General features: G+C 35.1%; 1 protein-coding gene and 1 long non-coding RNA gene across 21 annotated transcripts in view; one reads left to right on the top strand and one right to left on the bottom strand.

The window, feature by feature from the left end:
* ccdc30 (coiled-coil domain containing 30) overlaps positions 1-14,031 on the bottom strand; it is a 37,355-nt gene extending 23,324 nt beyond the window's left edge. For 6 of the 19 annotated variants that reach the window (XM_087306906.2, XM_087306908.2, XM_087306915.2 and 3 more), the window contains exons 1-17: positions 13,610-14,031; positions 13,367-13,510; positions 10,676-10,855; positions 10,416-10,536; positions 8,459-8,649; positions 7,668-7,736; positions 6,239-6,383; positions 4,589-4,660; positions 4,322-4,437; positions 3,606-3,680; positions 3,363-3,427; positions 3,099-3,291; positions 2,927-3,016; positions 2,615-2,740; positions 445-582; positions 152-330; positions 1-37 (exon numbers count right to left, since the gene is read on the bottom strand). The exon at positions 1-37 is cut by the window's left edge and continues 186 nt beyond it. In XM_087306906.2, the coding sequence (XP_087163032.1) occupies positions 1-37; positions 152-330; positions 445-582; positions 2,615-2,740; positions 2,927-3,016; positions 3,099-3,291; positions 3,363-3,427; positions 3,606-3,680; positions 4,322-4,437; positions 4,589-4,660; positions 6,239-6,383; positions 7,668-7,736; positions 8,459-8,649; positions 10,416-10,536; positions 10,676-10,855; positions 13,367-13,381 (1,812 nt within the window). In that variant the 5' untranslated portion in view covers positions 13,382-13,510; positions 13,610-14,031. Of the gene's footprint in view, positions 38-151; positions 331-444; positions 583-2,614; positions 2,741-2,926; positions 3,017-3,098; positions 3,292-3,362; positions 3,428-3,605; positions 3,681-4,321; positions 4,438-4,588; positions 4,661-6,238; positions 6,384-6,799; positions 6,875-7,667; positions 7,737-8,458; positions 8,650-10,415; positions 10,537-10,675; positions 10,856-13,366; positions 13,511-13,605 lie in introns of all 19 variants that reach the window. The other 13 variants (XM_087306905.2, XM_087306916.2, XM_087306910.2 and 10 more) reach the window with 3 other exon arrangements.
* The window catches only part of LOC147838189 (uncharacterized), a 129,220-nt gene that overhangs the window by 32,533 nt on the left and 80,427 nt on the right, over positions 1-16,260 (top strand). The window lies entirely within an intron of this gene.

Here is a 16,260-nt window from a genome sequence, read left to right as displayed (position 1 = left end):
CAGCAGCACAAGTCCACGCTTCTCCATCAGCTCATCTCTAACAAACAGACAGAACACATGCTTCCTGCAGGGACCGGCCAACCATACTAAATCAAACATATTGAGGAAAAATAGAAGGAAAAAATGTGTGAAATATGACAGACTGCTTTACCTGAGGGTGTTGTGCTCCTTCTCTAGACGAGTCAGTTCTGTTCGCAGCTTGTCCACCATGGACTTAAGCTCTGCCACCTGTCCCCTGCTGTCTCTCAGGTCCTCTTCAGCCTGGCTGTTCTCTTTCTGAAGGGTCAGGTCATCCTGGATTCGAGACTGAGCACGCTCCAACTGGGCCACCTGCAAACACAACCTCATTGGCATTTGCAAGCGACAGGAAGTATCCTAGCACACGTGGTCGAAGATTAGCTGTGATAAAAATGCAATAAGCAGTAAATACTTAAATGATCTTACCTTTTCTTCCAAAATTCCCTTTTCTCCTTTAACCTGCGTGAGGTTCTTGTTAAGAGTCTTCCCTTGACGACATTCCACCTCCAGCCTCTGAACCTCTACACGTAATCTCTTCAGCTCCTCATGGTCTCTTTGCATAACCTGTATACAGTCATATAAGGTGTATATGGATTTAGATTAATATATTATAATTTAAATTACAAATGCATGCATAGTGCATTATAACTTATACAGCTTTCCAGAACTAATAGTTGTTTTCCACTGTGCGGTATAGCACAGAATGTTACAGATTAATTTCTGTTTCCAGTGTTAGAAGTACCAAAATAGCAAAATGTACTGTACCACATTTTAGGGAACCTTTCAGGTACCTAACAAAACATTTATAAGTTGCTGCCAAATGCTAATTGCTTTACAGAGAATCATCGCTTGAATGTGGAACAGGCCAGACAAATCATGGCATAGGAAGCACCATTTTTAAATACACAGCTGAAACATGACAAGGTAATCTATCACGCAGCTCAACCCAAGCTCAAACAAAGCTTGTTGTCTTCTTGTTGTCAGATATGTTTATCTAAACAATCTTCTGTCTCGCTACAATCTAACCCACTCTTTAGGATCTCAAAACTTACGGCTTCTGGTTGTACATAGAATAGCAAAGTTGAGTAAAGGAGGTCGAGCCTTCTTATTTATGGTTCCTAAACTCTGGAAAAGCCTTCCTGATAATGTCCGAGGCTCAGACACACTCTTGCAGTTCAAAAATAGATTAAAGATCCATCTTTTTTAGTAATGCATACACTCAGTGCATCACTTAAGTGATATGATGGATGAATGTGCGCCACGCAGTTTTTTGCATCTCGCTTATACACTGTGAACAGCAGCTACGCTAATTATTCTCTTCATTCTCTATTTCCACCTGAGGATAACTCATCCCCAGGCCCTCAGACTACGCAGCGCCACTAATTTGATCCAAGACCAGCGACGAGATGATCCCAAGGTTTCCATAATCCTGGACCAGGCCGTATCCTGAGCAGCTGCCGTGGTGGTCACGGAGGAGTGGAGAGCATGAGACTGATTCCTGTGACGCTCCAGGGACAGACGAGTCTTCGCTGAGGTCCATTCTCCAGCCTCCGGCGCCTACACTGCAGCTCTGCACAAGTTGTTTGGCCATAGGAGAAATGGTCGTGCCTAACTGAGCCTGGTTCTCTCGAGGTTTTTAATTCTTCACTTTCCCCAATTGGTGAAGTTTTTTCCTTGATGCTGTCACCACTAGCTTGAATGGTTCAGGATCTGTAGAGCTGCCCATCGATGGATTTGTTCTTCAGTGTTTGGATTCTCAGTAGTGATTATTGAACCCCACTGAAATGACCTAAACTGAACTGAACTTAAACACTGAAAACTTGACTGACACTGTTTCAATTTACTATGATCTTCTATGTTTTTATGTGAAGCTGCTTTGACACAATTTATATTATAAAAGCACTATACAAATAAACGTGAATATGTGAATGGCTCATACAGCTTTCTATTTTGAGCACAAATGACGTCAATCACAAATTTCTGACGTACACCACTAAATAAGGGTACTGTTAGCGGTGGAAACACAACCACGTACCAAATCATATTGTACTAAACTGAATCATACCGCTATATGGAAATTAGGCAAAGGGCTACAGTACATCAACATTCAGAATACATTTGACAAATTTTTGACCTTCTGTTCACACCCAAATGACAGAAATGAAAGTGGCAAATAAACAGACATCATCTCAGTGTGCTTTTATGACATTTTAGGCTTGCGCAGCAAGTTACATTATTAATGATTTCCTATGTTGCAGTGCAGAAAACAAAATCTAGTGTAGACAGAAAACGATATAAAACAAAAATGCCATTTTCAAATCCATTCAGGTAAATGTAGACATAATCTAACTCAGGGGTGTCTAAACTCTGTCCTGGAGGGCCGGTGTTGTGCATATTTTAGCTCCAACTTGCCTCAACACACCTCCAAAGATATATCTAGAAAGCCTAGTAAGAGCTTGATTAGGTAGCCCAGGTGTGTCTGATTGGGGTTGGAACTAAACTTTGCAGGATACCGGCCCTCCAGGACCGAGTTTGGACACCCCTGATCTAAATGGTCAAAACAAGATACATAAAAACATATACAATTTTACAGTACCTCTTTTTCCTTTTTGAGAGCAGCCTTGGCTACAGATAGATCCACTTCCAGCTGTTTCCTCCAACCCTTTTCTTCAGCAAGACGACTCTCAAGGAACTTAAGCCTTTCTTGAATGCTCTCGCTAATCTTTACATTAAAAGGGAATAAAAATAAGAGTTAATCTACCACACGGGTATGTAGAAAGTCAGGCACAAGTCAAGAAACATGGGACTCAATCTCAGGAGGCCCGAAGTGCAGTGATGCTATATATGCCTACTAATTAATCGGCACCTACAAGCAGTGTTTTTTTTTCCACATTATCTTAATTTTTACCTCAGAGTCAGTCCCTCGAAACAGATCTTCATCCTTTTTTTCAACTTTCTTAATGTCCCTCTTTCTCAGTTCTTCCTCAATACTTTTGATCTAGAAGAACCAAACTCAGTCATCTTTAGCATGCAGGTTATCTTTAACCACACTCAGCCCGATAGCATTCCTGAAAGCACACCTTTCTCTGTAAGCCCTCTATCTCACACTCATGGTGTTCTCGCTCATCCTTAGCTGTGTTCTGCGCCTCCCCCAGCAGTGCCTCCAGCTCTTCATTGCGCTCCACCAGGTCCTCGTGCTCCCGCTGCTGCTTCTGCAACCTCCTCTCCAGCTCTCGCAGTCGACTGTCCTTATCCTCAGACTCTCTCCGACACCTGCCAACTGCATTATCAGCACCTCTGAAGTGTGGATAACATGTGCCACTATAAACATGAAAATGGGTTACCTTTTGTGGAGTATCTCATCCTCTTCAGCCAGTGATGAATCACGATTGACATTATTCCCGACACTCTAGCAAAAAAGCACACTTAAATTAGGGCTGCTAAAATGTTGTTCTTCTGCAATATATATTGCGATATGAATATAATTTCAAAAGACTACTTTACTTGGAAAGTATTTATCATTTTACATTGATATATGATATAATGCGTTTAATTTAAGAGAAGATTGCAATAGTAAATTTAACTACCTGTATAGATTGTATTTTATTGTGCTCCAATGACACACTGATCCCTTGAGTCGAGTGCAGATTTGATTGTTCAACCTGTGGCACACAAACACACACACAACAGCAAATAAAATATACAGATATTTTTATTACATTATAAACATGGTATTAAGTAGTGCCGGATAGAATCTGTGGACATGTTTTGCTATTTCTGCTAAGAATTTTGTAAAAATAAAAATAAATAAATAAACTGCAGATTTATGCAGAATTATTTTGGGAGTTTTGTCTCTAAAAAATAATATATGAAATAAAAATAAGAGCTTTTTAACTTTTATTTAATGTTTACAATGCAAATTAATTTAGATCTACTTATTTAGTAACCAAAGCAAGTCTCTCATATAATATAAATCTACTGAAAGACAGAAAATATTACTTTACAAACTGTACCGTAAATAAATTAAATGAACACTTTCATCTTAGTCAATAATATTACTGAAATTTATTTAAGAAACTGAATAAATAAAAAACTCAATAAATATAAATTTACACACATTTACACAAGTAAATAAATAGACTCGATGGGCTAAATATCTGCGGAAACCTGCAGACTTCTGCACGCTCAGATTCCATGTGGGCCAGGTAAAAAGTAATTTAGTAAATAATTTATCATCTCGCCTAATCACTTGTGATCGGATGAAATAAGAGGAAACAGGGATTTAGAAAACAATTATTCTTGCCAGTTTAAGAAGAGTTCTCCTCTCTGTGTCCAAAGAGCGAACTCTATCCCTTAACACACGAATCTCCCCGTCCAGTCTTTCATTACGTTCCTTGGCCTTCTGCAGCTCCACCATATCTGCCACATTTTGGAATTACAATCAGTATGTAACATTAAATGCTTTAGGGTTTGTGTATCTCTATCTTAATGTACAGCACTTTGGTCCATGTTTTACTCTTTTTTTTAAGAGACATGTGATTTCATGGAACAGTATCAGACACAATCTTACCACACTGTTTCAGCTTATCCACTTCCTGTTTTAATTGCTCTACCTCCTCCCCAGTTTTCTGCAGATCTGGTGCTGAAATAAAAATGATGTTGTGTTTACATTTACATTAAGGCAAAATAGTAAATAAGAGCCTACTGAATAGATTTTTAAAACTAATTTCCCTTTAGCAATAAATAAACAACTTAATTTTGTATTTTTAACTCTATTTATGTTATGAAAAAAATATTGTTAATTAAGATTAAATTTAATTCAAATAAATCTATAATAAATAAATAACAAAAATAATATAAAAAGCAATCTTGCAAATCTTAAATCAAATCTAGAACACTTGCTATAACAACTACCTACAAAAAATAAGCTGAAGTACTAAAATTACCAAAACTCAAAGACATTAGTTAAACTGAAAAAGAATTTTAATACGAATTTCTTGTTTTGATTTATATTTGTTAAAGTAAAGTAAAAAACATTAAAAACCTGAACAAAATTTAAAATAAATAACAATTACAACTGTGTTGTCTAAATTCACTGAAAGCAATGATGAAATACTGTACTTAGATTTTTTACATATAGAATTATATCGTTTTTTTTTAAAAGAAATTATTACTTTCCTTTTGCAAGAATAAGTAAAAAAAAAAAGCGATATTGAAAACTTTATTTCAATAAATGGGATTCTTTCTATGAAACCTAAAATGTTTCTTTTCTTTTTAAAAACTTCTTGAGCAGCAAATCAGCATTTTACAAAGACTTCTAAAAGGGCTCTCATACTTTCACACTGTCCCCAAGTTCGATTGTTCCCTCTTGCCACCTTCTTGGTTGGTTTGTTTTCACACTGTCTTTTTTCCTTCTGAATCCCGGTACGCACGAATTATCGAGCTGCTGTTGCTAGGTCATGGCCACGAAAGCAAAGCAACAAAAAGGAAAGATGGTCGCACATCACGGTCGTTCTGCTTTTACTGAATCTTTTGGTTTTGGACATACAGAAAGTGACACACATCTGTCTGCAGCAAAATATTATAAATATTCAGAACATCACACAATGTCTGCAAAAGCTGTTTTTGGAATGAGACAAACAGACATTATCACTGTGTTTGCCTGGCTCAGTCCTACTTGTCACCAAGGTACAGTTTGTGATACATAGACACACACACACAGAAACAGACAAAAACAGACAGACAGACAGACAGACAGACACACAGACACACACACACACAGACACACAGACACACACACACACAGACACACAGACACACACACACACACACACACACACACACACACACACACACACACACACACACACACAAACACACACACACAAACACACACACACACACACACACACACACACACACACACACACACACACACACACACACACACACAAAATTTGGACGAACTGTATGCCAGACCACCTTTTCAGACGGACTCAGGTACGGTTTGTGGATGCGCACCTGAGTTTAGAAGACACGTTCAGACTAGCTAAATGTACTGTACTCTGATGTTAAACGAACCCGGTGCGGACCAATAGTGTTGGTGTGAAAGCATCCCTAAAGTACAAAGTGTCAATGAAGAATGGAATAATTCATCTTTTCTATCACATGATTCCTGTAACCTTGATCAAACGAATTAGTGAGTAAAATTTTTACTCACCACAAAAGTTCTGGACCTTACGAGCGACATCTAGTTCATCGGTCAGGTGGCGAATCTCTTTGTGTGCCATAGCAAGACGATTCGATGCCTCTTCCAGATCTCTCTCCAGCCTCTTTCGTTCTCTACCAAGCTCTTCACCGTGAACCTACACAGAACAATCAGTGAGACATAATGGAAAGGCAAGGAACACATCAGCAACCATGCTTATTTCAACCATGCATAAGCCACAGAACACAGATGAAGCTTAATGTGAACACTGTTGAGTTTTAAACATTCTGGTCTCCCTTACAACCATTACAAAACATTTTAACAGACTCTGGTTAGTAACCAGCTTGATAGAATGAGCTCCATAGTGCTGTTAGGCTCCAGAGTGAAAATAAGAGGTGTTAAAGTGATCATGCTAGAAATGTTGTAATTTTCTGCTTTGTGCTCATTCAACACATGCATTATTTCATTAGGTGGCCATGGAGCTGATTTAAGGGGGTTATTTTCATCATCTTCCACCTCTCTTTATTTATACTTCTGTCATGCCTTGTTTTTTAGGTACTGCAGGAAACATACAGGAAAGTTCTGTACTCTAAGTGTAGCCTTGCGCACACCAAAGAACTTCTTCCATGGACTTTGAACAGTTGATTCCTGTCCATTTAGATAGGGATAAAGAATCAGGAGAAATTATGATGCAAACTTAAGGTGAGATGGACAATGAAGCACTTATACATGCAGTGCTCAACATAAATGACTACACCCACATTCGTATTTAAGCAAAACAGCTTTTTTGAAAGAATAAATGCATTAAAAGCAGAGTTTGGAACAGAAAGATAATACTTTCCAAAAAGTTATTGCAAAAAAAATTACAAACTACAAAATATCTACAACATTTTATGTTTTTTCTTGATTTTTCCAGTTTATTAAAATTACAACATATTAATTTAGCTCTAAATTAGGTGGGTTAAAAAATTAAAACATTTTTAGGACTGTGATCTTGAGTTTTTGTTAAGATTTGTTTTTGTTTTAGCTTTGGTACTGATGAATCTAATGTATACATATTGTATAGCTTTGTGAATTTTAGCATATTTCATATTTATCTTAATCTATTATATAATCTTACGCCTGTTATTGGATACATAATTATTATGTCTTAAAATAATTTACAATCTTACTGCGTATTACAAGTAGCCTTTTGGTGGTACAACAATGTGGTGTTTTATTTATTTTGATGTTTACATTTCCAGAGATTTTACTGGTAAAAAATGTTTAAATTATTTAATAAAAATACACACCAATATTTTATTGTAAAGCATTCTATAGAAAATATAAACTTAAAAGAGAGATATGTGAGGGATGTACTCATTTATGCTAAACACTGTATGTGACAAACTGTTTTTGACTTCAGCATGGTGCATTTGAAGATGTGGTAAGATGTTTTCACCTTATTCATGTTTTCCTTTTGCTGTCCGAGTTCCTCTTCTAGTGTGTGACGAATATGATCCAGCTCCTCCTGATTTCCATAAGACATGTAATTTTAAAATGAGCCATATGTGTTATTACTATTAAGAGAGTCACTTGCTTAACATAAATATTTCTATTTTATAACATTTTAGATTTGAGGCATTTTGCAGAAGCTTTAATCCAAGGTGTGTTGTATATTCAAAGAATATGCTTCTACAAAGAAAAAAAAACTTTTAAATAGGAAATGTAATTGTTTTTCCAAGTAACAAATAAAAATTATTAAAGTAATACCATTTTTATAAGCAACACTGTACTTGAAAATTTAGTTTTTTTTAAAGAGAAAAATATATTTATTGTCCTCATAAATGATCAAATGTAAATGTAAAGAAAATACAGTTTTCACATAATGTCAAAAAACTTTGATTAAAGAACAAAAAACTGAAAAAACAAGAAAATCTTAAACAGAAAATATTGTTATAATAAGAATGACTCCTGCTTGATCAAATTAATGCAGAATCATTTTTCATTGTTCAACAAGTTTTCATTTTTAAGTAACAGCTAAAAATGCTTGGTTTACTGCATTAGTTTAACTGGGACTTGTCGTAGTACATTGTTGCTGTTGTGATAGTTTGATAATTTTGTATTGTGTTCATTTGTTAATTTAATAAAAGCATCTGCTAAATGATTACATGTAAAAAAGAGGTCTGCTGGTGAACTTTCAGAAATGCTATCATTTATATTAGATGGTACTCCTCATCATAGTCATAGTACCTGTAGATGGACTTCTCTGAGGTTTCCAGTAAGGGTCTGAGTGTCCAGCTTTCTTTCAGCAGCCTCCAGTCTCTCCAGTAGAGTAGCTCTCTCCACCAGCAGATACGCCACCTGCTCACTGGCACTGCTCTGGCTGATCTCTGCTAGACCCTCCTGTTCCAGCATCTCCACCACCTCTTTACACTGAGAGTCTGACACAAACAGCACGACTTAGGGCTATATATATATAGTTGAAGCCAGAATTATTAGCCCCTCTTTAAATTTTCTTTTTTTTTTTTTTTATATTTCACAAAGGATGTTTAACAGTGCAGAGCAAGGAAACTTTTACAGTATGACAATATTTTTTTTCTGGAAAAAGTCTTAGTTGTTTTATTTCTGCTACAATAAAAGCGTTTAATTTTTTTTGGTATAATGGTTTTAAAAACTATTATAAGGTCAAAATTATTAGAAAAAAATCTTCTCTCCATTAAACAAAAATAAACATGATTTCAACTGAAAATATCTATCTTTCTATCTATCTATCTATCTATCTATCTTCTCAGAGATGGGTAGCAGCTTGAAGGGCATCCGCTGCGTAAAAACGTGCTGGATAAGTTGGCGGTTCATTCCACTGTGGTGACCCTGGATAAATAAAGGGACTGAGCCGAAAAGAAAATGAATGAATAAATGAATATAAATAGTTGAATTCAGAATTATAAGCCGCCCTGAATTATTAGCCTCCCTACATAATAGTTTTAATAATTAATTTCTAATAACTGATTTATTTTATCTTTGCCATGATGACAGTAAATAATATTTGACTAGATATTTTTGAAGACACTTCTATGCAGCTTAAAGTGACATTTAAAGTCTTAACAAGGTTAATCAGGTTAACTAGGCAGGATAGGGTAATTAGGCAAGTCATTGTAAAATGATGGTTTCTTCTGGAGACTATTAAAAATTATTTAGCTTAAAGGGGCTAATAATCTCGACCTCAAAATGTTTTTTTTTTTTTTTATTAAAAACTGCTTTTATTTTAGTTGAAATAAAACAAATAAGACTTTCTCCAGAAGAAAAAAAAATATTAGCAGACATACTGTGAAAACTTCCTTGCTCTGTTAAACATCATTTGGGAAATATTTAAAAATTAAACGAAAATTCAAAGGGGGGCTAATAATTCTGACTTCTGTATACTACTGTATATCTATATATATTTTTTTTTTCTTCTTTTTATAAAACAGTTATATGCATTCAAATAAAATTTTATATTTATTTTATGTTTCTCTTGATTTTTCCTGTCGATTAAAATTGCATTTAATATTTTTCCCAAACATATTAATCTGGGTGTACTAATTCAGAATTAATGATGATAATTCTTGGATAATGCTTCAAAATTCATGTGAATTATTTGATTTCACTCAGATTGTCCCCAGTGGTGAATCACTGAACAAGTGGAATAGTTTTTACTTGATCTTGGATCACTTTTATGAGTTTGTATGCATTTTATAAGACATTTTTAAAACAAATAGGACTAATATTAGTTAATAGTCTCTTGTTGTCCTGTTGAGCACAATGGAACAACACAAGCCTTGAAATTGTACAAAAAACTATATTAAGCAGACATTTACTGGTATTAGATGAAAAGGTAAATGCATTTGATAGATCATACTTTCATATTAACCTTTGAGCTGTGTTTGAAAAAGCTAATTTTAATGCACACTTTTCTGAGTTTGTTGCATTTACAGTTTTGACCAGCAGGTGTCCCTAGCATGTGGTATTTCAAATGCTTCGAAAGAGCTAATTGTTGTGTGAAGTAATCGCTATCTATGAGTTCTACATGTCCACAAAATGTCTATACAATGTAGTGCACACTCCAGAAGTATGCATAATACAGACATAAGAGCGGTATTCTATTCAAACACACAAAGGCTCAAAACAGTGCTTACAATATGTTAGAAATCCATATAAAAACACTTACCCTGTTGGTGTTTCATTAGCGCAAGCTCAGAACGGAGTTTTTCATTGTCGCGTTCATACTCAGCTGTAAGAGACTCTCGCTCCTCCAGCATGTTTCGAATATGCTCCACATAATTTTCCACCTTTAAAAAAACATCATAAAGGCATTAGACACAGAACAACACTGTTTTGATGAAGTGTCATCATGTTACGATCTAAATGAGTGGGAGCATGATTAGCTATTCCTTCACGTGGATGTACGCTCTGCCATCTGCTGCTCACCTCTCTCATCTCGCTGGCCTGCTGTGTGCGTAAAGTCTGCAGGTCCTCAGTGGCTGTGCTCAGGCTGCTCTCACTGTGCTGGAGCAAAACCCACAGGTGCCGCTCGCGCTCCTCTCCTGAGGCCTCAGGGGACACGCCATCCCTCTGTAAGCGGACGCTGAGCTCGTCCTGCTCCTTTTCCTTTGGACCAAACAAAACTTTTAGTTTTATTTTTCTTGAAGAGTCTGAATGAGGCCTGGGTTACCTGATACTGTCTTCAACATTCTGTCAGCCTGTCAACTGTGTGTCTAATTACTTGGTGTGAAGCATTTTTAAAGAAAGAGCTTAGTATCTCACTCTACTGTATCATTAACCCATTGTTGTTAAATAGGAGGCCTCTAAACACTTTAACAGGTCAAAATGTACAATATAGCATTTTATTTTTACATTATCACAATATTAATTAAAATATTGCATTTGTATTCTCAGCAAGGGGGCTGGGACACAAATTCCTGACCCAATTATTACATTTCATATTCAATTTCAGTTTTCGGTCAATTCAGAATTTCTTAGTTTGGATAAGAATTTCCCATTTAGGAGCATTTCTAAATTTTCTCAGTCAATTCTCAGTCAGATAATGTGTATGTGTATTATTAAAAAAAAAAAAAAAAGAAGAAAGAAAAAGAATTGTCTAAAATATGAACTTGGGCAGCACAATATATCTTTTCGTTATCACAATGTGCACATTTACAATAGTCACATCGCAGGAACTGCAATGTTGAGTAGGTATTGTATAGAATTATAAACAGTTGAATTCAGAATTATTAGCCCACCTGAATTATTAGCCTCCCTGTCAATTTTTCCCCAGTTTCTGTTTAACAGAGAGAATTTTTTTACAAACACATTTCTAAACATAATAGTTTTAATAACTCATTTCTAATAACTGATTTATTTTATCTTTACCATGATGACAGTACATAATATTTGACTAGATATTTTCAAGACACGTCTATACAGCTTAAAGTGACATTTAAAGGCCTAGCTAGGTTAATTAGGTTAACTAGGCAGGGTAGGGTAATTAGGCAAGTCATTGTATAACGACGGTTTGTTTTGTAGACTGTCGGGAAAAAAAATATATAGCTTAAAAAGGCTTATAATTTTGACCTTAAAATGGATTTTAAAAAATTAAAAAAGAATTTACCTCTAGCCAAAATAACACAAATACGACTTTTCCAAAAGAAAAAAATATTATCAGACATGCTGTAAAAATTTCCTTGCTCTGTTGAACATCCTTCGGGAAATATTTAAAAAAAGATTTAAAAAAAATTCAAAGGGGGACTAATTATTCTGACTTCCAACTGTGTATATATAATTATAATCATTATAATTATTATTATTATATTGGAATTATATAGCCACAGTTAAAAACACATGACATTTGTTTAGTTGCTGCAGAGTTGAACCTTAATAGAGTAAAAGTTTATAATTTGACCATATTTTAAGCACCAAGAGCATTCAGACACAATATTTAAGAGAATAATTTTACTGAACTGTTTAAACAAAAACTCTTTGCAGTGTTTTTATTAGATTTGGCTTTTATTTTGATTTCTGTACCTGATTATGATTTGACTATACGCTGAAAACCATAAAGCACTGTTTATTTCACTCTTATATTTGCATATTAGGTTTCAAGCATGATTTGTTCCCTTACAAAATTATGACAAGCGACTGAAAATTAAGACATTGTTTCCAAATAGGGATATAGAAGCGTCTTGAAAAATATCTAGTAACATATTATATACTGTCATCATGGCAAAGATAAAATAAAGCAGTTATTAAAATGAGTTATTAAAACCATTATGTTGAGAAATGTGTTGAAAGAAACTTCTCTCTGTTTAACAGAAATTGGGGTGAAAAAATAAACGGGTAGGGCTTAGAAGGGCTAATAATTCTGACTTCAACTGTATATCACAGAAATACAAAAATAGCAATGTCTGATTTCTATAATATCGTGCAGCCCTAATATGAACAGTCATGAAGTTTTAATCAAGTTATCGAGTATTAATATTTAAAACTAAAACCATATTAAATTTAAACAGTACCTTATTATTAATGTCAATGAATATTTATTGTGTAAAAAGATTTTTGTATGAAAAAATCATATGCAAATCACAAGTTCCAATTATTGGAATCAATAGAATTTAAATAATTTCCTTTTAAATACATAAATCTTGACAGTTTAAAAATATCCCAAACATGTGAAACCTACATATTTATTTTTAACTAAAAAAAACATTATTAAAAATGCTAAATATTACAAGACAAATATCTAAAAATATTTTTGACGTTTATAGGTGCTCAATACATACTCAGCTCCAATATACAACAACGTGTGTAACTTTTCTATTCCAATGGTCAATAATAGATTTTTTAAATAAACGAAAAGTAGCATACATTCAACTTCATGAAGGCTAGCAATAATTGTCACAAGGTATTTAATTAAATATATTGTTTAAAAATACAAATTACATCACCTGACGTATAATATGTTGTTACCACATGTTGTTACTGAGGATTTTACTACTACGACCCTCATCTACAGCAACAAGTGTCAAGTTTTAGTTTGACACCATCTGTGCCATACATGGCCTCAGCTATCTAACCTTTCATGCTCATATCCTTTTGATAGCTACAAAAATGACGACATCATACCTCTCTTTTTTCCATGGCCGTGTACAGCAGAACTGTAGTCCGGGCATCACTTGCAAATTAGCCAAGAGTGTTTATGGCAGCAAAGTTTAGATAGTGGTTTCCAGCATTTGCCTCCGCCCATGATAGTATCTGACCTAATCATCACTTCATTGTAAAAAAATAAAATGAAAACTTAGAACATTACTGAATGTGCTAATTAGCGTAACATGCCATTAAATGAACGCAACTTTGAAACTTACTAACGTTATTAAGAATACAACTGCCTGCACATGATCTTCTGCATAATCCATCATCCGTCATTAATCCGTTTCGCTTTCGTAACGTTATTCGGTCATTTTCCGCCGTCACGAGTGTAATAGTAGTTTATATATAATTTTCCTCGTTTTTTAGTGCCGCATAAAAAGTTTTTAAACCCTTGCAGAGTCTGAGTCCGCTAACTTTGGCTAACGGGCTAGGTCGCAGGTAAGTTATTAGCACGAGCCTCTCCACATGTTCTCCAGGCGGCTGTTAAAAATAAAACAAATAACGATCGTGACTGTTATTCAAAATCGCCATGGAATAGTTAATAGTGGCTGTCTGCTTGTAAATATTGATGCCACATCGTAGTGTCGTCTCTCCTGAGGCCTACCCACTGTATTGTTGCAGCTGCTAGTTAGTTACAGCTTGGACCGAGCGCCTAGGCAACGGGTTAAACCAACGTGGATTAGAGGGGGAGAGAAAGAGAGAAAAAAAGGCGTCATTGAGAAATTCGTGTTTCATTTCAGACCAGCAGATGGCAGTGTTTGCTATCAAAATAATCAAGGAGCTACTGGTAGTTGCTTGTATTTCTTCATTTTTCTATATGCAGCATTAATTATTCAGCACCAAATCAGCATAGATTAGGGATTTCTGCAGTATCATGTGACGCTGGAATGATGCTGAAAATACAAACTTGGGGAAAATAGTTACTTGTTTTGAGTATATTCATTCATTCATTCATTCATTCGTTTTCTTTTCATCTTACTCCCTTTATTAATCCGGGGTCGCCATAGCGGAATGAACCGCCAACACATGTTGTAAAAACACGTTTTACGCAGCGGATGGCCTTACAGCCGCAAACCATCTCTGGTAAACATCCACACACACTCGTTTACACTCAAACGCTACAGACAATTTAGCCTACCCAATTCACCTGTGCTGCATGTCTTTGGACTTTGGGGGAAACTGGAGCAACCGGGGGAAACCCATGCGAACACAGCGAGAACATGAAACCTCCACACAGAAACGCCAACTGACAAAGCCGAGGTTCGGACCAGCGACCTTCTTGCTGTGAGGCAACAGCACTACGTACTGCACCACTGCGTCACCTGTTTTGAGTATATATTTAAATATAAAATATTTAAGGGCACATATTTTACCCCTTTTTCAAGATTTAAGATAACTCTTTTGAGTCTCCAGAATGTGTCTGTAAAGTTTCAGCTCATAACCCACATCAGATTATTTATTATACCTTTCAGAATATTGGATTTGAACAACCATGTAGCTGTTTTTGTTGCCTGTGTCTTTATTGCTAGTTTTCCCCGCTCACCGTTCCCTTGTGCTTGTCTGAGTGTGCCTCAGTCTCCGCCTTGGCTGTGTCAGATAAACAGCACAGTGACAGACATGAAAAGACAGGTCTTTAGTAATACTACAATAAGAACATTCCCAATGATTATTTGATGTATTTGTCGTGGAGTTGCAATGATGGCTTGCACACAACTACATTACAAAGTTCACACACAGTGGACACACATACACACAGAACAAGTGTTTAACTTAGCGCTGTTTTTGCATGGCAAATGTGACAGGATACACGTTAATATTGACTGCTGTATAGCTGTATGGACATCCGTTATGTTAATGTAAAATAAACCTGATTTAATGTCCACAAACCGGGATTGATGCGTCTTCTTTTATAATTGTAAAACTCATTCTTGATCATTCTTGATCTTGATCAAGATGATTGATGATCACAGAGGGCTCAAAAGATCTTTTAATCACAGTTGCTTTGTTTCCTGTTATGTGGATATGATTTTTTGTGTTACTATGGAGACATGTTAAGACAGGGCTGTCAATTTGGCGGGGAAACCTCACTCTTATGCCCCTTTGCGGTGGGACTCAAAATGGGAGGGATTTGGATCCTATTTTAACTTCAGGAAATTAAATAAGAGAGACTTAACATAACTGTGGAGTGTGGACACACTTTACCTACACACAGTTCTGTACAAACAGCTCCCAAAAGATGATTTTCATCCCTTTATGAGTAAGTCGTAATACTATTTAACAATTGTGTTTACTGTATAATTGGTGAGTATATATTTCAAACATTTATATTAATTGAACTAAATAAAAAAATAAAAAACTACTTTGAAAATTCTATATTTCACTTAATTTACCATTTGCAGGTATGAATTAGAATAAGAAATTGGTTCTGCAAACTACTGATGACATTTCTTACATTAAAAAAATACATTAAAATACATTTAAAACGTAAATACATTTAAAGTTCAATAAAATTTAAAAAGCCATGATGTCAGTTCAATTTTTTAATATATATTTTTAACAAATTGTCATTTTGTGATAGAAACTGTTTAAAGTATACTTATTTAAAATTTTGAAATGTTAACAAACCTTAAGAAAAATATTCGTTCATCAAACCTACCAACATATTACATCAGACCCGTAGCCAGCCTGGTGAAAGGGGTGGTTCTTTTTTTCTCAAAAAGTGGACCTTTTTGCATTTATTTGCCTCAGTTTCTAGTTAACTATGAAATATAAATACTGCATTTTAGTGTTTTTTTTTTTTAACTAGTCAGATGTCATCATGACCACACTTTTTGATGTATTAAAATATTTCTTAAAAAATTGCAATAATT

The sequence above is a fragment of the Danio rerio genome, chromosome 23 (assembly GCF_052040795.2).
Source record: "Danio rerio strain M-AB ecotype USA chromosome 23, GRCz13ab, whole genome shotgun sequence".
Lineage (NCBI taxonomy): Eukaryota > Metazoa > Chordata > Actinopteri > Cypriniformes > Danionidae > Danio > Danio rerio.
The sequence above is the reverse complement of the archived record's forward strand: the minus strand, read 5'-3'. Positions and strand labels throughout refer to the sequence as shown.